Below are 21,745 nucleotides of genomic sequence, written 5' to 3' on the forward strand. Positions count from 1 at the left end.
AACGAATAAATGAACAATAATAATGAAGTGTGGTCAAAAAACTGAGTTATATATCTAAACACACATCCTATGCCCATATGGCCTAAAACCTGATAGGTGGACAAATCTAAGCTTGTTTTTAATAATATAAATATTCATATAATAAATACTACTACTAATAATAATAACATTATACAAAAGCAAGCTGTCATGAATAAACTAAAAAAAGCCTCCCCAGAAAATGAAGGCATGGAGGTACTGGTTTTTATATTAATGTAGAAAGTAATAATTTTTGTAAGATTTTATTCCTTTAATTCTTTTTCATTTGTAAAGATATTTCTGTATTGCTGTTCAACCTGTGTGTATTCAACAATGTGTACGCAAGGCGCACAACTAACGTGCTCTGCACAGGACTTTAGACCTGCTTTCAGCTGGTCTGCTGCACAGTCTATTTTAGCTCCTCAAAATAGAAACGCGAAAACAATGCACCTAAAGACACCTCTTTTCTAGACCGAAACACCCAGTAGTCCACAAATTGGTGCAAATGGATTTGCTATTTTAATGAGGCAGAAAACGGGAAAATTAGGGTTGTGTTGGTCTGAAAATAGCAACACATTGGGGCAAACACGTCTTACACCTTATTGCGCCGGATGTATGATAGGGCCCTACAGATGATTTGTCTTCATTTTTAGGGCATGGGCTGTAAAGGCACTATGATCCTATGGAAAGCCATTTGCATCTACGTAAATAGGCATAACTTTTAACCTTTAATGTTTATTAGTAAAGGCTAAAATGAACACAAACTAAAATTAACAACTGATAAACACGCATTGTGTAGAAATATTGTGAAATGATACCAAAAATATTTACAATAATGATTAATGAATGAAAATAAATAATTGTATTAATAAATGAAATGCAAACTATTAAAATGTATTTATGAAGCTACATTATTAATTTCCACACAAATGTAAACAGTGATGCTATCAAAATATGACTCACTTAACTAAGAATCGAATAGAAATATTTTATATTGAATAATATTTTATACCTAATAATGTAAATGTATTCCTTTGTCATTTAATTTAGTGGCAGATAAACCAACCCTTACACACAATGTGATGAATGACATTGTACTGAGAGGACATGTGCATTTATTGTGTATAAATTGTATAGTTTTGTGCAGCTGTGTTTGGTACTTTACCTTCTCCAGTTCTTTTGGTATACGCAGGCAGGTGTAGACTCTCTCTCTCCGCTCAGTGTATTTGGCCTCATTGTGTTCCAGAAAATATCCTCTAGTCAACTCAGCACTAATAAACCTCACTAGAGAGAGATCTGCACACAGACATACAAATAAACACACACATGAACGTATAGTCCAGCACAATGACACCACTTTACTCATTATTTGCAACTATCCTGCACGCACACACAGAGACATGTAAAGCATGGAAGTTTAAAATGTGAAAAGAGGATGAATAAACGAATGTACCAACATCTATCTCTCACATATGCACAAAATAATTACATTTAAATCATTAGAAAAATTACAGAAAGTTAAAAGGCAACCTAATTTCATTAATTCATTCATTTTCTTTTCGGCTTAGTCACTTTATTAATCTGGGGTTGCCACAGCAGAATAAACAGCCAACTTATCCAGCATAGGCTTTTCACAGCAGATGCCCTTCCAGTTGCAACCCATCACTGGGAAACACCCATACACTCTCACTCATACACTATGGACAATTTTAGCCTACTCAATTCATCTGTACTGCATGTCTTTGGACTTGTGGGGGAAACTCGAGCACCCAGAGGAAACCCACGTGAACACAGGGAGAACATGCAAACTCTACACAGAAATCCTAACTGACTCAGCCAAGGCTTGAACCAACGACCTTCTTGCTCTGAGGATTCAGCACTACCTACTGTACCACCGCATCACCCCCAACCTTATTTAGGTTTTGAAATTCAATTTGTGATCGTACTAGGATTAAATTACGTTTATTTTATTGTACTAGAATGACATAACATGCTTTATTTGAATGTAAATTAAGGAGCACCTTAATTCCCAGTGTGTTTGAGATGCTGAAAATTAAACAAGTCCCTCCTTCCAAAAAACCCAGAGCGCTCCTGACTGACCAGCTGACCTAATTTGTTCATAAGCCAGACACTTAAAGCATGCACTGCAAATGTAGCAGTCATAATCTCCAGTTTCCACTTGTATAAATTATTCTATGTGCAATTTGATTGGAAGGAAATAACATGACTGAATCCTATTCTACAGTCAATCACTGGATAGACAAGAAGAAATAAATTGAACTGAAGTTTGATGAAAAATAGTGCAGTTAAAGTTCTATTATAGCTAAAAAAAATAATAATAATAAAAGTAAAGGAAAATGTATTTGATTTAGCTAAAAAAATAAATAAAAGTAAAGGTAAATGTATTTTTAACTACTTAGTAAAGTACATTTCCTGATTAAAAACTGCTAAATTACAGTACTTAAAGTATTTGTAATTTGACACTTTAGACCACTGACACTCATGCATATGTACTGTACAAGATACATTTATCTCAATGTGCAGATATGTTCTAAGTGTTTTTTTCTAAAATACCCAAAACGACAGCAGAAAGCAGCCGTTAAGCAAGCATTTAACCATAATATGGATGTGTTTGCACAAGCTCTACAAATTACCTGCATCGTACATATATATATATATATATACACATATATATATATATACATATACATATATATATATATATATACATACATATATATATATATATACATTTATATATATATATATATATATATATATATATATATATATATATATATATACACACATATATATATATATATACATATATATATATACATTTTACATATACATATATATATATATACACTCTTTTGACCTAAAAAGAGCACCTACCTCTGCTACCCACAAATCAGGTAATCAGCTAGACCTTATTTACACACGACACTGCTTCGCTGATCAAACAATAGTAACTCCACTACAAATATCGGATCATTTCCTTCTGTCTCTCAACATCCACAATACTCCTGAGCCGCCACACACTCCAACACTGGTTACCTTTCGCAGAAACCTATGATCTCTCTCACCCAATAGACTATCCACCATTGTTTCAGACTCTCTTCCTCCATCTTGCAAACTCTCTGCACTTGATTCGAACAGTGCCACTGATACACTCTGCTCCACACTAGCATCATGTCTAGACCAATTATGTCCTCTTGCATCCAGGCCAGCCCGTGCCAGTCCTCCTGCACCCTGGCTCTCGGATGCTCTCCGTGAGCATCGCTCAAAACTTCGAGCTGCAGAAAGAATTTGGCGGAAAACTAAAAATCCTGCACAGCTCTTAACATACCAAACTCTTCTGTCCTCTTTCTCAGCTGAGGTTGCTTTGGCAAAGCAGACATATTACCGTCTGAAAATCAACAATGCCACTAATCCTCGCCTACTTTTTAAAACATTTTCCTCCCTCCTCTATCCTCCTCCTCCACCCGCATCCTCCACACTTACTACTGATGACTTTGCTACATTCTTTTGCACCAAAACTGCAAAAATCAGTGCTCAATTTGCTGCACCTACAACAAACACGCAAGGTACACCACCAACACCACACACACTCACCTCTTTTTCTCAGCTCTCCGAGTCTGAGGTGTCCAAACTGGTGCTATCTAGCCATGCAACCACCTGTCCACTCGATCCCATTCCCTCTCATCTCTTGCAAGCCATCTCTCCTGCAGTCATACCAACACTGACTCACATAATTAACACATCTCTTGACTCTGGTTTATTCCCCACTTCATTTAAGCAGGCTAGGGTAACCCCACTGCTAAAGAAACCCAACCTGGACCATACGCTACTTGAAAACTACAGACCAGTATCCCTGCTTCCATTCATGGCCAAGATTCTGGAGAAAGTAGTGTTCAATCAAGTTCTGGACTTTCTTACTCAAAACAATCTCATGGACAACAAGCAATCCGGCTTTAAGAAAGGCCACTCAACTGAGACTGCCCTGCTCTCGGTCGTGGAGGATCTCAGACTGGCTAAAGCAGACTCTAAATCATCAGTCCTCATTTTGCTGGACTTGTCAGCTGCTTTTGACACTGTCAACCACCAGATCCTGCTATCTACGCTCGAGTCACTGGGCGTTGCGGGCACTGTTATACAATGGTTCAGATCTTACCTCACTGACAGATCATTCAGGGTGTCTTGGAGGGGTGAGGTGTCCAACCTACAGCATCTAAACACTGGGGTACCTCAAGGCTCTGTTCTTGGGCCACTTCTCTTCTCCATCTACACATCATCTCTAGGACCAGTCATCCAGAGACATGGATTCTCCTACCACTGCTATGCTGATGATACCCAGCTATACCTCTCTTTTCATCCTGATGATCCCTCGGTTCCAGCTCGCATTTCAGCCTGCCTGTTGGATATTTCACACTGGATGAAAGATCATCATCTTCAGCTGAACCTCGCAAAAACGGAAATGCTTGTAGTTTCTGCCAACTCGACTCTACACCATAACTTTTCAATCCAGATGGACGGGGCAACAATTACTGCATCCAAAATGGTGAAAAGCCTTGGAGTAACGATTGATGACCAACTAAACTTCTCTGACCACATCTCTAGAACTGCTCAATCGTGCAGATTCACACTCTATAACATCAGAAAGATCCGACCCTTCTTATCTGAACATGCAGCTCAACTTCTTGTTCAAGCTCTTGTTCTCTCCAAACTGGATTACTGTAACTCTCTACTAGCTGGGCTTCCAGCTAACTCTATCAAGCCTCTTCAACTGTTCCAGAATGCAGCAGCACGAGTGGTCTTCAATGAACCTAAACGAGCACATGTCACTCCGCTGCTACTCCGTTTGCACTGGCTGCCAGTTGCTGCTCGCATCAAATTCAAAGCTCTGATGTTTGCCTACAAAGTGACTTCTGGCCTTGCTCCTTCTTATCTGCTCTCGCTTCTGCAGATCTATGTGCCCTCCAGAAACTTGCGTTCTGTGAATGAACGTCGCCTCGTGGTTCCCTCCCAAAGGGGGAAGAAATCACTTTCGCGAACGCTCACGCTCAATCTGCCCAGTTGGTGGAATGAACTCCCTAACTGCATCAGAACAGCAGAGTCACTCGCTACTTTCAAGAAACGACTAAAAACTCAACTATTTAGTCTCCACTACACTTCCTAATCTGTAATTGCCTCTCTGAATATCACACTAACTGTACAAAAAAAAAATATATATACTAATACTACTAATACTTTCCTTCTTAGACTTTACAGACCTGAAACTTGCTTATAGCACTTATTCATTGTTGCTCTTGGTTGTGTAAATTGCTTCCTTGTCCTCATCTGTAAGTCGCTTTGGATAAAAGCGTCTGCTAAATGACTAAATGTAAATATATATATATATATATATATATATATATATATATATATATATATATATATATATATATATATATATATATATATATATATATATATATATATATATATATATATATATATATATATATATATATATATATATATATATATATATATATATATATATATATATATATATATATATATATATATATATATATATATATATATATATATATATATATATATATATATATATATATATATATATATATATATATATACATATATATATATATATATATATATATATATATATATATATATATATATATATATATATATATATATATATATATATGTGTGTATATATATATATATATATATATATATATATATATACATATATATATATATATATATATATGTGTGTATATATATATATATATACATATATATATACATATATACATATGTATATATATATATATATATATATATATATATATATATATATATATACATATATATATATATATACATATATATATATATATACACACATATATATATATATATATATATATATATATATATATATATATATATATATATATATATATATATATATATGTGTGTGTGTGTATATATATATATATATATATATATATATATATATATATAATTCTTTTTTAGGGTTTTTTCACCTTTTGTTGTGATAGGATAGTGGAGGACAGACAGGATAGCATTAGGAGCGGAAAAAGGGGATGGATCGGCATAATAATAATAATAATAATAATAATAATAATAATATCGGCATAACACCTCGAGCCAGGAATCGAACTCGGATCACCGTGAGCACTATGGTGCTAAATGTTGGCGCAAAGTGGCAACCTCCCGCTCTCCCTCATGAAGCCAATACAGAGGGAACTGAAACTGCAATTCATTCTAGATGTTCACTGACTGTAATGGTAAATTGGCCAATTTTACAGCTGATAAAAACATGTTTACAGCCTGGTACAAAAGATGGTTTTGGTGCATATAGCTATTACCCTTCATGACAACTGTGAGGGGGTGAATTTTTTTATAACTCATCTGTTTCATTTTTATAAAATTTTATTAAGTCTGTATAATTAAGGGTGTGGCCACTTGAGTAACAGCTAGGTCTCGCTGCTCGCTGTCTCGTCACCTCAGCTGATTCCGGCTGATTAGCCGCTGAACTCGACATATACATCGTATTTTTGTTTTGTTTTATGTGGCTTTATACAGTCAATTGCCTCTTGGAATTATTTCCTAAAATTATCAGATAATATGGTATGCTGTGTGCACCTAATTGTGTTCAAAAACCATTCAAGTTGCCTCCATTCCCCAGGTGAGTGAAATTATATACTTATATCCCATATCTATGTATTTGTTTTTAAAACATGATTTACGATCATTTATCATTTATAATTTTCTTTAAAAATTTAATGCACTCCAGAATCTGACAGATTGATTAGCTGTAGGCTATGAAACGTTGTCATACAGTGTTATGCCTGGATGAAAATGCCTTGTATATTTGAAGTGTATATATATATATAGTACTTCTATATTGGCAGTGTTTGAAAGTTATTCGCATTTTCCTCCCGTAGAAAAAAGTCCTAAGAACAATGCTTAGTGGCTCAATGTATTACAACAGTGTTTTTAAATGTCTAAATACTTTAGTTATAGTATACAAGCAAGCACATGTGGTCAGAACACAAACGATATGCAGGTAATAAAGTATTAAGCATTTCTCCCAAAGAAAAGCCTGTCTAAGCAAAATGCTAGCAGGCATTTGTAGCTCCACTGACGTTCCACCTTTTTGCCCTTATTTGGTCACCCCAGAGGGTGCGATGACGCCAGAACAAAATGGCGACGGTTGGCCACGATGGTTCATTTGCGCTCTTCAGAAACCTATGGGTGACGTCATGGATACTACGTCCATATCTTTTACAGTCTATGGTCGGCGCACTTATCCACTAGGCTATTAGCGCTGACATGATATGATAATTATCAAGATACTTTTATCACTTTACAAAGGTATTGTGATTTCAAATATATTGCAATATTCTTTGATATACTGCCATTTATTATTTTTTTCTAACTTTAAATTATGGAATTAAGGAAAACTTTTGCGAGATCTGTTTTAACTTAATGGGTAATTCCATCCAGACTAAAATAAATAAAAATCCCAAAAGTTAAATATAATAGGAAATGTTCTTGCCCTGTTAATCATCACTTGTAAAATCTTTGAAAAAAAACAACAACATTTTATTCACTGCAAAAACTGCTGGGTTAAAAAAAAAAATCTATTTGTGTTGAAAAAACATGAAGGAATTAAGTTAAATTATTAGCTTTTACAAATTTAAGTTTTAAGTTTAACATAAAACATAAAAAACAATATTAACAATAACACAACATTAGTGTTGTTTCAGCTTGTTTTAAATGAGTATGGTTGAACAAAACAGCAAAAGGTCTTTTTGAGTGTTCTATACTAATACTTTTGTCTTCATCTATAATAGTTGCGGTAATGCACTTGATTTACAACAGAGTAGAGCAGTGACAAATGTTCTGTTCATCGGACAGAAAGTCCTAGTCTTTTTCAGAGTATGTTTGAGTTGACCTAAGGCCAAACGTGTGGTGATAAGAGCAAGAAAGTGTCCCGAGTTAAACAGCTCACACTGCAAATGTGTTTTGTGCTTAACAAACAGTCCTTTCTATTTTTAACAGTAACAGAGAAGGATAAACTAGAGGATGAACACAGTGAAAGGGAAAACAAACAATCAGTGTGGAGCGAAAGAGTGAGAGGGAAAGAGAGAAAACAACATCTCCTGTGCGTGTAAGTGCCCTGTATTGGAGTTGTATAACAAAATGCTTCAAATCATGCATCATTCAATAAACATCCATAAGTAGCAAATCTTTTATTTTATTATCAGAGCTCATGACACTAAAAGCCTATAAAAGCATTTGACAACAAGACCTTTGGCAAAAGGGAAAACAGAGAAAACTCTCCGCTACATTTTTTGTCCATTTAAAAGGTTGATGAGGTTGAACTTTGGTCTCTTGCGATCGTGTTCTAGTTACCTTTTTTTGCTTTTTAAACAAACATTTGATGGAAAAATATTTATGTGATGATTAATGTAATATTGAAATAATTTAACAATGAATAACAAGTTCAATTTTCTGAAGTGGGTCATAAAAAGTTCTGTGTTCTAACTAGCTCAATGGTTCTGTTACTTTTCTGTTACTTCTTTGGTAACATTGCAAGCTTTAGATCAGGATTTTATTCAAATATGTCTGTCCATTAAAATGTACACTGGGTTCAAGATCTGTTACTAAAATCAAATCTCCAGTAATGATGATTGAACTTTATTTTTAAAAAAACTATATTGATGTACCAATTCATTACTGAAACAATTTATTGTGCAGAATACACAGATCTTGAAGCTCTTGAGCATATTTTAGATGGAAATATCTAAGTTGTTAACATTATGTGGAGTGATGAGGAATATGAAGATTGAAGTTTGTTTTAAACATTTAATTAATTGACCGGATGTCCATTGAAATGGACAAAAAAAATAAGAAAAATAAATAAATAAATAAATCTCTATGCATAAATAAATCTCTATGCATTTTCGGGACTCATAATGTCCGCAAACGAGTGATAATCTCCCGGAAATCGCTCCCTTCCAGTCTTCAAATAAGTCGCACACTCTTCTCAGCCCCAGATCCCTCCTCGCTCTTCAGACACGTCGCAAAGACATGTGGTACAGGTGAATTGGGTAGGCTAAATTGTCCGTAGTGTATGTGTGTGAATGAGTGTGTGTGGATGTTTCCCAGAGATGGGTTGCAGCTGGAAGGGCATCTGCTGCGTAAAAACGTGCTAGATAAGTTGGCGGTTCATTCCGCTGTGGCGACCCCGGATTAATAAAGGGACTAAGCCAAAAAGAAAATGATATATATTTATATTTAAAGTATTAAACAGAGATGCAATTAGTCACAAAGCTCTGGATGTTGAGTTGTACAGATTTGTTATGAATTACAAGTTATAAGGTGCTGTGTACAAATGCGTATGAGAAAGTATTGCATTGTATATTGTTATAAGGGTAATGAATTTTTATTATTAAAATTTGGTCTCATTTATAGGAGCCTTAAGAACTTTTACATTTTTTTGAAACTTGAAACATAATTCAGGTCTGAAGGTGTTAAACAAACTTATTTCATGTAAAATAATGGAAACACTTTACAATAATGGACGATTAATTAATATATTTACTATTGAACTACAATTAATTGATGCTATACAAAATTATACATATTTAATTTCAGTAAATACATCAACTAACATGAACTAATGGACCATTGTTCTAAAGTGTTACCAAAATCTTTTATAAGAAGATTAATTTATTACTTGAAATAGTTTAACAAGTCATAAGTTAGATTTTCTGATGTGGGTCATGAAATGTTCCGTGTTCTAACTCTGTGTTTTTGTTACAAACGTATGTCATGTAAAATACAGATTTGAAGATTAAGGTATTTTAATCATTTAACAATCTATTACATAATATATATACAAACTAAAAAAATTAGTTATTAGGTTTTCATTATCACTGTAGTTCCCTCATCAACCATAGTCTGGAAAACCTTTGCATCTGTTTTGTGTAAAGCAAAAGCCTCTGTAATTTTAGTAGCATTATCTTTGCGTAACCTCACATAATAAAATACTCACACTAAATTACTGTAGGGTTTACCACAGTCCCATCGTCTGTTCTGTCTTGTGAATATTTGCAGGGTTTGTTCAATAATAATAACTATAAGCACTAAAGATCATTTTATTTTTAGGAATACGAGTAGCAGTTCTTTGTTATTAAATATTTTCAGATCTTAAGATCTTATATGTGGATCAAATTAAAAATTCCAATTCATATTAAGTGTGTTAAACTGCTACCTAATAACATTAATCAACTGATCAAATGTACTATTATTAATGCAAGTAGACATAGCTAAAAGGATAGTTTACAAAAAGCTAAAAATTCTGTCATCGTTTACTCATTCTTTATAAATTGGAAACCAGTTTGACTTTCTTTCTTCTGTTGAACACATAAAAAAAGATATTCAGAAGTAAGCTACATTTTTATATTATTCAATTAATTTTAGATTGTACATACCCACTGTACATATACATTTGTAATTATTTTCACATCTATTGGCAATCTTCTGATTATTAATAGCAATCTGTACATATATTTATCTATTGCTAATGTCTGTTCATAGCTAATACAACTTGTATACAATGTTTATAGTAAATCCATCTGTAAATATTACCCACAGGTTTTCTATAATTGCACTTTATATCCTGCACTTGCTGCTATTAGACTCCTGGTTAGACCTAAACTGCATTTCGTTGCCTTGTACTTGTACAGGTGTAATGACAATAATATTGAATCTAATCTAATCTTATCTAAATTTTAGGTTTCCTAAACGTATATTTATTAGTATTCAACAGAATACAGAAACTCATAAAGGTTTGAAAACACTTGTTGAGAGGAGTAAATTTTTTATTTTGGAGTATACTGTCCTTTTTAAGCAGAGATGCCCAAAGTAGGGTCCATGGGCTAAAGTTGGCCCAATGTAACCATCCCATCTGAGGGGAGAGTGAGAATGATGGAGATGGTGGCAAATGCCTTTAGCAAAGAGACTATAATTTCTAATTTGACATAACCTTTTTTGTATTTTATTCCTAAACTACAAAAAAAAAAAAAAACTCAAATTAAATGTTTCAATTAAATGTTGTTAACGAATCAGATTTTTAAAAATGTAAATACTGTCACTCAAAGAATAGAGGACAATGCAGAAGACATCGGTGAGCAAATCAAGGTAAAAACTAGTGTAATTCTGTTATACATTTGATTGTTTTGTTTTATTATAAAATGTTTTTAAAAATGTATTAGTTAACATATAGCAATGTTTTCTAGTTATTTCTAAACATTATTAAATAAATTAAGAAATTAGCCATGGCAATTATGTTTACCTTTGGCCTACAAGCCTTAATCAAGTTTGGATTTTTGACTCTTCGTAAGAAAAAGTTTGGTCACCCCTGCTTTAAAGGGATCTATAAATGTTATTTTTAGTGTGTACTTACCTCATTAACATATCAGTGATTATTTACATGTAATTACGGATTTTAAATTTAAATCAACGATTAATTGTATTTCTAAATGTACATATTATTGCATTACATAATGCAAATAGAATTACTGTTCCTAAGCAACCCTGAGTAAACACATCTATGGCGACACACCAGGTTTAACCTTAACACTTGCAGCATCATTACCTCAATGTCTGCACTAGGTACTATTTATTTGACTGTGAACAATGTGGTACTTTCATAATCACTGGCTGCTATTGTGATTTCACTAGATTTTGAAAATAATACTTTTCTGAAATTATATTATTAAGAAATTCTGAATATGTGAACATAAAACAAACTTTAACTCAATTCTAAAGTAAATGCAAAAAGCTCGGCGGAAGAAGCTGAGCTTAGATCTTAATTTACATCTTTTACTTTACACCTGATCAGCTGTCTTGATACTCATGCTTCTAAAGTTAGTCGCATTATAGCGGCTGAATGTCACATGAGCCACACTGGTATTTACATTACCTTAAATAAAGCCACAGATGCCAAACTATCTGATCTCGTTAAAGGTAAATACGCTCCGGAGGCTGATGATGCTTCAGACAGTATAACGTTATTGATGCCTTGAGCTTTATGCGTGTCTGTGTCAAAACAAGCATTGAAATAAGCTGCTTACCTAGACATTAGTTGGCTTCTTGTAACGTTTAAATCGCACATTGAAATCCTTAACGTACTTATTATGTTGCCCATACACGCTATGTAAACAACTCACGAGGCTGAGAAACAGTGTGTGGGTTTGAGAGCTCAGAGCCGCTGTCACTCTTACCTGACACATTGGTCTTTCTGTCTTTGCATTTCGCCTTCCTCTCGTAAAATCCCAGCGTTTCTGTGACGTCTGATGCAGCGGCTTGTTTCTCCATCTTTTTGACGCCACTAAAGAGTCGCTTCTTCTTCTCCTTGTCCTCATTTTCAGTCTCGTTTTCGTCCCCGAGCCCAGCCGCTACCGAGTCCGCCATCTTCCCCACAGACACAACATTCAGGCGTCACGCGTACGTCACTACACATGACTACAATTCCCATAATGCTACTGGTAGAGTTCATGAACGAGGCAGGTTTTTTTAGTCTCATCCTAATACAAGATATTTACTTTTTTTTTCAATAATATGATTTATTTTATAAGCCAAAGTGAATGTATATTATAAAGATTTAATAATATTTATTTATTTAATATATCATATTATATTATTAATTCATTTTCTTTTCGCATTAGTCCATGTATTAATCTGGGGTCGCCACAGCGGAATGAACCGCCAACTTATCCAGCATATGTTTTACGGATGCCCTTCCAGCTGCAACTCATCACTGGGAAACAACCATACACACTCATTCACACATATACATTTCGGACTATTTAGCCTACCCAATTCACCTGTACCTCATGTTTTTGGACTTGTGGGAGAAGCCAGAGCACCTGAAGAAAACCCACACGAACACGAGAAGAACATGCAAACTCCACACAGAAACGCCAACTAACCCAGCCGAGACTTAAACCAGCGACCTTCTTGCTCTGAGGCGAAAGTGCTTTTATATTATAGGTCTGTATATATTTACTCTTTCATTTGTATTTATTTAAAAAAATATATTACTCATTATTTCTTACTTAATTGTATGTTTTAATGAAGTTTGTAATTTATTTTAATCTAAGCTGTTTTTTTATTTGACTCTTTCGGTTATATATTTTTCATAATTATAAATATTATATAATGTTAATCAATTTTTATTTATTTTGTTTCTGTAATACAGTCTTTATTTGTCCTAATCATCAAATATTTGAACATTTGAATTTCACTGACATTATTGAATATATATATATATATATATATATATATATATATATATATATATATATATATATATATACACACACACACACACACACACACACACACACACACACACACACACACACACACACACACACACACACACACACACACACACACACACACACACACAGTGTATTGCGATCTACAAGTACCACGTTTGACCACTAGAGGGGGAGTAAGATTCAAAGTTTTATTTCCCAATATTGGGTTGCTGTGCTTTAGGAGTGTAAAACCCATTTGTATTAAGTAGTTAAATAATAAATAAATAATTAAAATAAATAAATAATTTTGCTAAATAATTTTGTCTATTAATTTACATCCTAAGTATAACAGTCTACGTACATTTTAAAGGTTTATTTGACAATCAGGTTCATTAAAAGCAATACAAATATATACGTTTATATTTAATACAAACAAAAATATTCGAAATTTAATGCATTTTTAAAAGATATACAAACATAACATATAAACCTTTTCTACAAATTCATGTTTTTATATGCTGTGAATTGTACTGGGCTGCACAGTGGGTAGCACGATTGCCTCACAGCAAGAAGCTCGCTGGTTTGAGCCCCGGCTGGGTCAGTTGGCGTTTTTGTGTGGAGTTTGTATGTTCTCCCCGTGTTTGCGTGGGTTTCCTCTGGTTTCCCCCACAAGTCCAAAGACATGTGCTAAATTGACCGTAGTGTATGTTTGTGAATGTGTGTGTATGGTTGGTGGTTCATTCCACTGTGGCGACCCCAGTTTAAAAAGGGGACTAAGCCGAAATGAATGAATGAATGAATTGTATTAAAAATTTTATGTTAAATTATTCAACTAAATGGTTAATCAGATTAATAAATAAATATATACATTTATTATTTAAAATATTTGAAAATTGAAATTGATTATATTTAACATTTAACAGATATATTTTGTTGAGCTGCACATCAACAACATGGCATCTAGCATATTTAAAAACATTTTGGCCAACTTTTTCTACTCTGCAGTCCATCTGATGATGTCAGTTTCATGCCACTCTTACCGTTAGTTTGCTGTGAGGGAAAATTAGAGGAGGAGCAAAAATTAAAACCTCACCCCACTCAGCCTGAGATTAAAATGACCTATCCTAGTTAAGCAGAAGTCTTTGATATAACTCAGATTTTTTTCTCTTACAGTAATAAAAAGTTTCCCTTAATTATTATTTAAATGCTTACCATAATTTTAATAACAAAACAGATGTTATATCATAACCAAACACATTTTATTAATGCAAATTATTGAAAACAATACATAAAATACACAACTAACATCACAAATCTGCATGTGTTTTACATTATGCATTAAACTTTACAGCAATAAAGATATCTGCGTTTACGCAATAGCGTTCACAATGGGACCTTTTTTTCATTAAGTTGTAGGGAAACCAAACAGTACGGTACAGAATGAAGCCGAGACATCCACCAAGCTTTAAAAAAGGGCTGAAAAATTCAGATATGAAATGAACTGATAGATCTGTGTATTTACAAGGCTTGCAGTGTTTGTTTTTAGGCTTTTTTCTTTCTTTCTGAATACTTAAACTACAACATCAACTCTGAAATAGCTGGGATATTTTTTAAAATGCAACAAAATAAATACAAATTTGACCTGTTAATTCTCATTAACCTGTGTTTAACCTTGTTTAAAGACGGCTGCAACACACTACAAGCAATTTGGTACAGAGGGGACAAGTTTAACATGGTGTCACATGGTGTCAATCACATGCAGAAAACTGAGACCTGAACTCTCAAAATGACATTTGCTGTTTGTTCAACTGATCTAAAAATAAGCTGAAACAAAAACAATTCTTGAGTTTTTTGGATCAAGTGAAATTTTTTAAGTTCAATCCACTTAAATGTGTAAAAAACTAATAAATTACCTAAATTCCTTCATGTTGTCCAAGCACAAATCGATAAAAAAGTCATCTTAAAAGGCATTGTTACCGCAAAAATGAAAATTTACAGTTAATTTAAACAAATTTACATAAATAAACTCATCCAAGATGTAGGTGACTTTTTGCTTCAGGAAAAAATTCAAGAAGATTTTTAGCTGAATATGTGGTCCTCGGTGCTTTGTTTAATGCCAAGTCAATGGTCACCCAATTTTTTGATTAAAAATAAACTAATACAAACAAGTCTAAATCATTGCACTGCACGGTTTGCTCAGGCTCTGGAAGCTAATAATATTGTACATAACTGATTGTTTGATTTCGTAAGATCTTAGTTTTGTCATCAGGAGCCATGCTTATTAATTTGGACCTGTTTGTATGTGTTTATTTTTAATCTAAAAAAAAAAGTAACCATTGACTGCCATTATATGAATCACTTTGGACCATGCATTTGGTTAAAAATCTTCTAAACTCTCAAAAATAATGGTACAAAATATTTTTGTACCATACTGGTGAACATTAGTACCTCCAGGGTAGACTTTTGTACCTTTAAGGTTCACTTTTGTATTTTAAAGGTTAAACTTTGCGCCTCTAAGTTACTTCGAGGTACACATTTGTGATTTTAGGTATTAATATGTACTTTTTAAGGACCAGTTAGAAACAAAAATATACCTTTTAAAAAGGTACCGCCCCAGTGACTGATTAAAAAAAGGTTCGGTGAGTAAATTCTCTGTGCTATTCCAACATATGCCTCAATTTCAATATTACTGTGGCACAGTTGCCCATGCCAATGCTCTGCCACTCTTCATACCATGACAGACGTTTGATTTTTTCATCTGTCAATCATTAAAGTCAGGATGCTGTGTTTAGTGTTTGAGAACTCATCGTCTGTTTTTTTTCCTCAGAAACAAGTTGAAATGTGGACTTATCTGACCCCAGCACACATGTCCACTCTGTTACTCTGATATGAGTAGGCATGGGATGATAACCATTTTCAAGGTATAGTAAGGTTTGAAAAAGTCAAGGTTTTAAATCCGCCAACATTTTCTGCTATACCATTCCTATAGTATATGTAAAAAAATTTATTTATGTTTTTTTGTGTTGTTTTTAGGACACCAGTATCTCTAGCAGAAAAGATATCCAAAGATGCAATTTTAAATTGCAATGAAATCTGTGTTTTTGATACAAATGGAGACAGCAGAAGTCAATAGCCCCTTTCAAACAGTGATAACGGTAAAATTCCGGAAAATTACCGGAACAACATTGCCGGTAAATTAAAAAAATGCTATTCACATGGGCAAAAATGTTCTGGAATTTTTCTGAAAAAGACCATTCACATATCCGTACCAAAATACCGGTAAATTCTGACATCATCAACCAGAAATGAGCTCTAAACGGCTGCGCTTGTATTTGTAAACAGAGAAGGGGTCGGGCTTTTGTTGATGGTTGATGGTGCATAATATGTGTGTGTGCTGGCGCTCACCGGCTGCTTCACGTGCACACGCATCAAGCAAGTGAAGCAGAGCTTGAAAGTAAACAAACAGCGGCTTATAAGACTTTTATCGATAATCTTTTCCACAGTTGGCATTAAGAAAGAACATTGAAACGTCATCTGGCTTTTATTTTCATAAACAGCGCAGACGTGAATGCGTATAAATGTTCTGATTGGCTAGAGTAAACGTCTCACGTCAGTACATTCTAATCATGACCGTACTCTTTCCGGCAATCTTTCTTCTGCGTTCACACAGCACAGCATTCTGGCAATGTTACAACTTCTCTTTCCAGGAAATTCCTGGAACAAATTTCCCGGTATTTTTAAAAAGGGCCTGTTCACACATAATCTCTTTCCAGAAAATTGCCAGTGATTTTCCGGAAAGGTCTGTATGTGTGAAAGGGGCTAATGATTCATTTGAATTATTTAGCCTGAAATGCTGCTCCAAAATATCTTTACCTATACATTTAAAAAGAATATATTTCAGAGCAGTAATCACAATACCGTCAAACACTGTGATATTTTTATCCAAGGTTATCATACCATCAGTATCTTATACCTGCCCATGTCTAGATACGAGCTCTGGCCTGCAGAACACTGCACAGAACTGACCAATAGCTTTCACTTTGAATAACAAAGATTTACATACATTTCTTTAAGGATTTCTTGATGCAGTGGTAGACTGTGTTAAACGACGGTGCTTTTACTAAGTGAATGTAATTGAATGTGATTTTTTGGTGATGTCATTGGCTCATGAACATATCCTGCTTGTGATCAAACTCTTTCATAACTGTAACAAGAGGCAGTTAAATTATAACTTAATGTTAAAGCAGCAATCATAACATTGTTTATCAATATGTGGCTTTCTTTGGACTCTCAGAAGCTCTAGAAATTAAAACCGTAGAACAGGAAATACGTTGGGACCCTTGTTTTTGTTTACATCTCTCAAAACGGTCTATACCCAAACATAAACCATCATGAAGTAACAGGTCTCTAGTTTATCATTGACTGTTTCTTTTGGGTATGCTATAACCTTTTCTCTAATATTTTGCCAACATTTTTGCAGCCATTAAAATCAAATTTTGCTATATATCAACAAAATATGTTTACATTTGTCAGAGAAAACATTGAGGAAATCTTTTCAGGTTAAAAAGAATGAACAAATCAGTTTCTCCATTTCACTGCATTTGACAAAATCTATCACCTTTTCAGAATTTGGGTTGTAAATGGTTGTAGCTGTATGTCTCAAGTATGGAAAAACATGTCACACCAACATAAACGCAAGCATGCACACTCACACACACTCACACACCTTCTCTCCAGCAGCTTCTCCTCTACAGTTGAAAATACCCCCATCCCTTGGCAGAACCGTTGCCATAGTAACCCACTGTCAGATCACATTACTCCAGCTGCTGCGTTGCCATGGTATCAGGCTTACTGTCCTGGTTGCTAGGGTGCTGACCGTTCCAGGAGCCACCGTTTCCGAGTGTGGGTGAGTTGGTGTAGTCATGGAGACCGTCGTCATGGAGACCGTTGACGGGGTCATATTGTTCGTTCTCTAGGCGTGTGATCAAACGCTCGTCCACGTCACCCAACTCCCCTCCCATTAGAGAGGGCTCCCCTACCACCATCACATCCTACAGCAACATACAGACAGAGAGAAGGAGAAAGAGAGAGAGCGAGAGAGAGAGAGAGAGAGAGAGTTGATGTAAACAGAGACACAGGGGGTCGAGAAAGAGAGAGAGAGAGAGAGATTGGCGGGGGTGTAGAAAGAGAGAGAACAAGGACACAAGCAGAATCATTTATGGCTGTTATTCTCGAGAATTCTACAGCTAATGCAAGCATACAGAAGGAAATGTTTAAAATGTGTCTATGATAATGAATATCTTTACACAGAGCTATGAAAAAATTATAAGATCACTTGAAGAATATCTGGATTTAGAATAGATATTGGTATTCTTTTTCTCTACGATGGTGCAATGCATTTTTCTTCATCTTATTAATATTATTATTTTATTTTTTGAAAAATATAGAAAACCGCTGTGTTTTCAGACATGTATCTTTTAATTTAGACAACACAATAGACGTGTTTTTAGATAGACAATAGACAATTTTCACATTACAAGCATTCATAATTCAATATTTGTTGTAATAATCATGATTTTCAATCAAAAAAACACAGAAATGTGTTAATCTGACCTAAACTAAATTTCTCTTAACCCTGAGCCTGCCTGCTCTACCAAATGGTTGAGCATGTTTTGACCCCACCAAGAAAATAATGTTTGGATTGCATTTCTTAATTCCGAATTAAACACATTTAATTCGTTTTTTTTTTTTCAACACATTCCCTAATTTTTAAAATATCAACCTTGATATGTTGATTTATGGTTCTGGGTTAAGAACTGGGCTTAATACATATAGACCATTTCAATGTGGTGATGTCATTGGCTCATAAACATTTCCTCCTTGTTATCAAACAAGTTATTTCATAACTGTAACATGAGGCAATTCATTCATAACTTAATGTTAAAGCATCTATCATAACATTACTTGTTAATATGTGGCTCTCTTTGAACTCTCAGAAGCTATTGAAGTTTAAAAAATGTAAAAAGGAATACGTTGGGGCCATTGCTTTTGTTTATATTCCTCAAAATGGTCTATACTATGAAAAATCAAAAAATATGAAGTGTAAGACCAATTTATTTAAAAACATAAATCACAAATAAAACATTTTTGAACACTAAATCACCTTTTTAAGTATGCCATAAAATATTTCAGATTCTCATTTAATAAGCTTTCTTGTTTTGTTTTGTTTTTACAATAAAGACAAAATCAAGTGTAGTAGTTCAACAGGATTATGTTTGTTTGCTTCTTTTTAACCAACAATGCTGTGTGTAAACCATTATTTAAAACAGTTATTATTTGAATGACTTTAACTGTCATTATTTTAACTGCTCTACCAAACGGTTGACTATGTGTTGACTAATTTAAATAATGGTTTACACAACACAGCATTGTTAGTTTACCAAAAAATCCAACAGACATAATCCTGTTGCACTACTACACTTGATTTTGGTTATTTGTAAAAAAAAACAAAGAGGCATGAAGGATGTTAAATGAGAATCTAAAATATTTCATGGCATACTTCAAAAATTAGAGATGATTTAGTATTTAAAACTGTTTAATTTTGATTATGACTTTGGTCCGTGTATTTTCAGTTCAAACAATCATTCCATTTATTCTAGGAAAGAAAACACCAGAAAAACAGTCAATATTTCATTTTTCAGTTTATTCTAAGCTTATCTGTTCTCCTGTTTTTAGCTGAAAACGGAGAATTAAAACAAACACAAAACAAAAACTAAATAATGAGTAAAAAAACTATTTTATTAGTTTGATCAAAAAACAAACACCAAAAAAAACAAGATTTCAACGTGTGGGCGTGCATAAGACGCACCTTTTTCTGCCGATTGGTTAATAACTATGAGGCGCTGTAGGATTTAAATAAATTAATAATTTAAACATCGAGTTTATATTCATATGTGGGAGTTTTAGGGCGCATATGCATAGATCGAGTATATAGGTACATGCGAGTGTTTATAAGAGTCTTGGCATTTAGCGAGTTATATATGTGTGTGTGTGTATTTGAGTGTTTGCATGCATATATATATATATATATATATATATATATATATATATATATATATATATATATATATGCGAGTAATTGATATGTGTATATGTACCTGTTTTATGTATGAGTTGATAAGCGAAGTTTGTTTTAAGTCCTACAGCCTTTTAGCTATTGACCAATCAGCGTAAAACAAGAGGCATCTCCATCTCGTGCACGTCTACACATTGAAATCTTGTTTTTTTTTGTTTTTGTTTTTTTGATCAAAATAATAAACCAATAAATGCTATGGTTATTTCATTTTTGTTTTGTGTTTTTTTTATTCTTCATTTTGAGTTATAAACAGGATAACAGTTTTTTTGTGTGTAATAAACAGTAAAACAAAATATTGACTGTTTTTCTTGTGCTTGATTTTCCAGAATAAAAAGCATAATCGAATGAATGGATTTTGCACGGGCCATTTTTTTTTATAAATTGGTCTTACACTACATATTTTTCATATTTTTTTTATAGTATATTATTCTGGCACTTTTACCATAAACCGACATATCTACCATTTGGTAGAGGTTGATATTTTAGAAATTGTGGGATGTGTTAAAAAAAAGCATTGAGTGTGTCAACTAGCGACATTAGGGGTTAAGAAATGCAATCCAAAAAATGACAATACTTTCATTTAAAATATAGAAAAAAACTCATCACATCCATAATAGAATAAAAACATTATTAACATTTTAATAAAACATAAAACAATGATTCCATTATCAATTGTGTCTTTTTTTTCATAGCCGTATATAAAAGAAAGCTCATCTTTGTTAAATACGCAGCCATACGCATACACACACATGCACACAAACTTGTCTCCAGATACTAGCTCTATGGTCTTTAATTAGATTTTTTTTCAGATAGAGAACACCTAAATAACAACATATGTGCTAATTAAGCAAATTTGCATTGCTAAGTAGCTCGTTAAAACAGCACATGCTGCGTGATAACTGTCTGCATGTGTCACTCACCTACCTAAGCTCCGCCTCCAGCCACCCGCCACCCCTCGTTTCCCCGGCGACACGTTTAGGCTGGGGACCAGAGACGGACAATACTAATTATCATCAAATCAATTACGGCTAATTAGTCTCAATTACAAACAAATTACTCAGAGCACACAAATGACTATATATTTAAAAAATTGTGTAACATTACAAATTACAAGCACACTGGAAACTGATTGTTACTTAGTAGAAACAATACAAACAGTGTTTAAATGAATAACACATGGCATAAAACTGTTACAATGTGGAAAAAA

The 21,745-nt window shown here is 33.7% G+C and overlaps 2 protein-coding genes across 3 annotated transcripts in view; both read right to left on the reverse strand.

Annotated features, from left to right (window-relative positions):
- The window catches only part of tapt1b (transmembrane anterior posterior transformation 1b), a 36,021-nt gene extending 23,439 nt beyond the window's left edge, over positions 1-12,582 (reverse strand). The window contains exons 1-2 of one of the 2 annotated variants that reach the window (XR_015475795.1): positions 12,363-12,567; positions 1,184-1,314 (exon numbers count right to left, since the gene is read on the reverse strand). Coding sequence is in view for 1 of the 2 variants with exons in the window: in NM_001123250.1 (NP_001116722.1) it covers positions 1,184-1,314; positions 12,363-12,552 (321 nt within the window). In the remaining variant the exon portion in view is untranslated. 2 annotated transcript variants of the gene reach the window in all.
- Positions 12,583-14,966: 2,384 nt separating this feature from the next.
- Positions 14,967-21,745, reverse strand: part of ldb2b (LIM domain binding 2b) — a 31,211-nt gene continuing 24,432 nt past the window's right edge. Inside the window, 1 exon segment of the mRNA NM_131315.3 lies at positions 14,967-18,454. Within this exon segment, the coding sequence (NP_571390.1) occupies positions 18,218-18,454 (237 nt within the window). The 3' untranslated portion in view covers positions 14,967-18,217.

This window comes from Danio rerio, chromosome 1 (genome assembly GCF_052040795.2).
Source record: "Danio rerio strain M-AB ecotype USA chromosome 1, GRCz13ab, whole genome shotgun sequence".
Taxonomy (NCBI): Eukaryota; Metazoa; Chordata; class Actinopteri; order Cypriniformes; family Danionidae; genus Danio; species Danio rerio.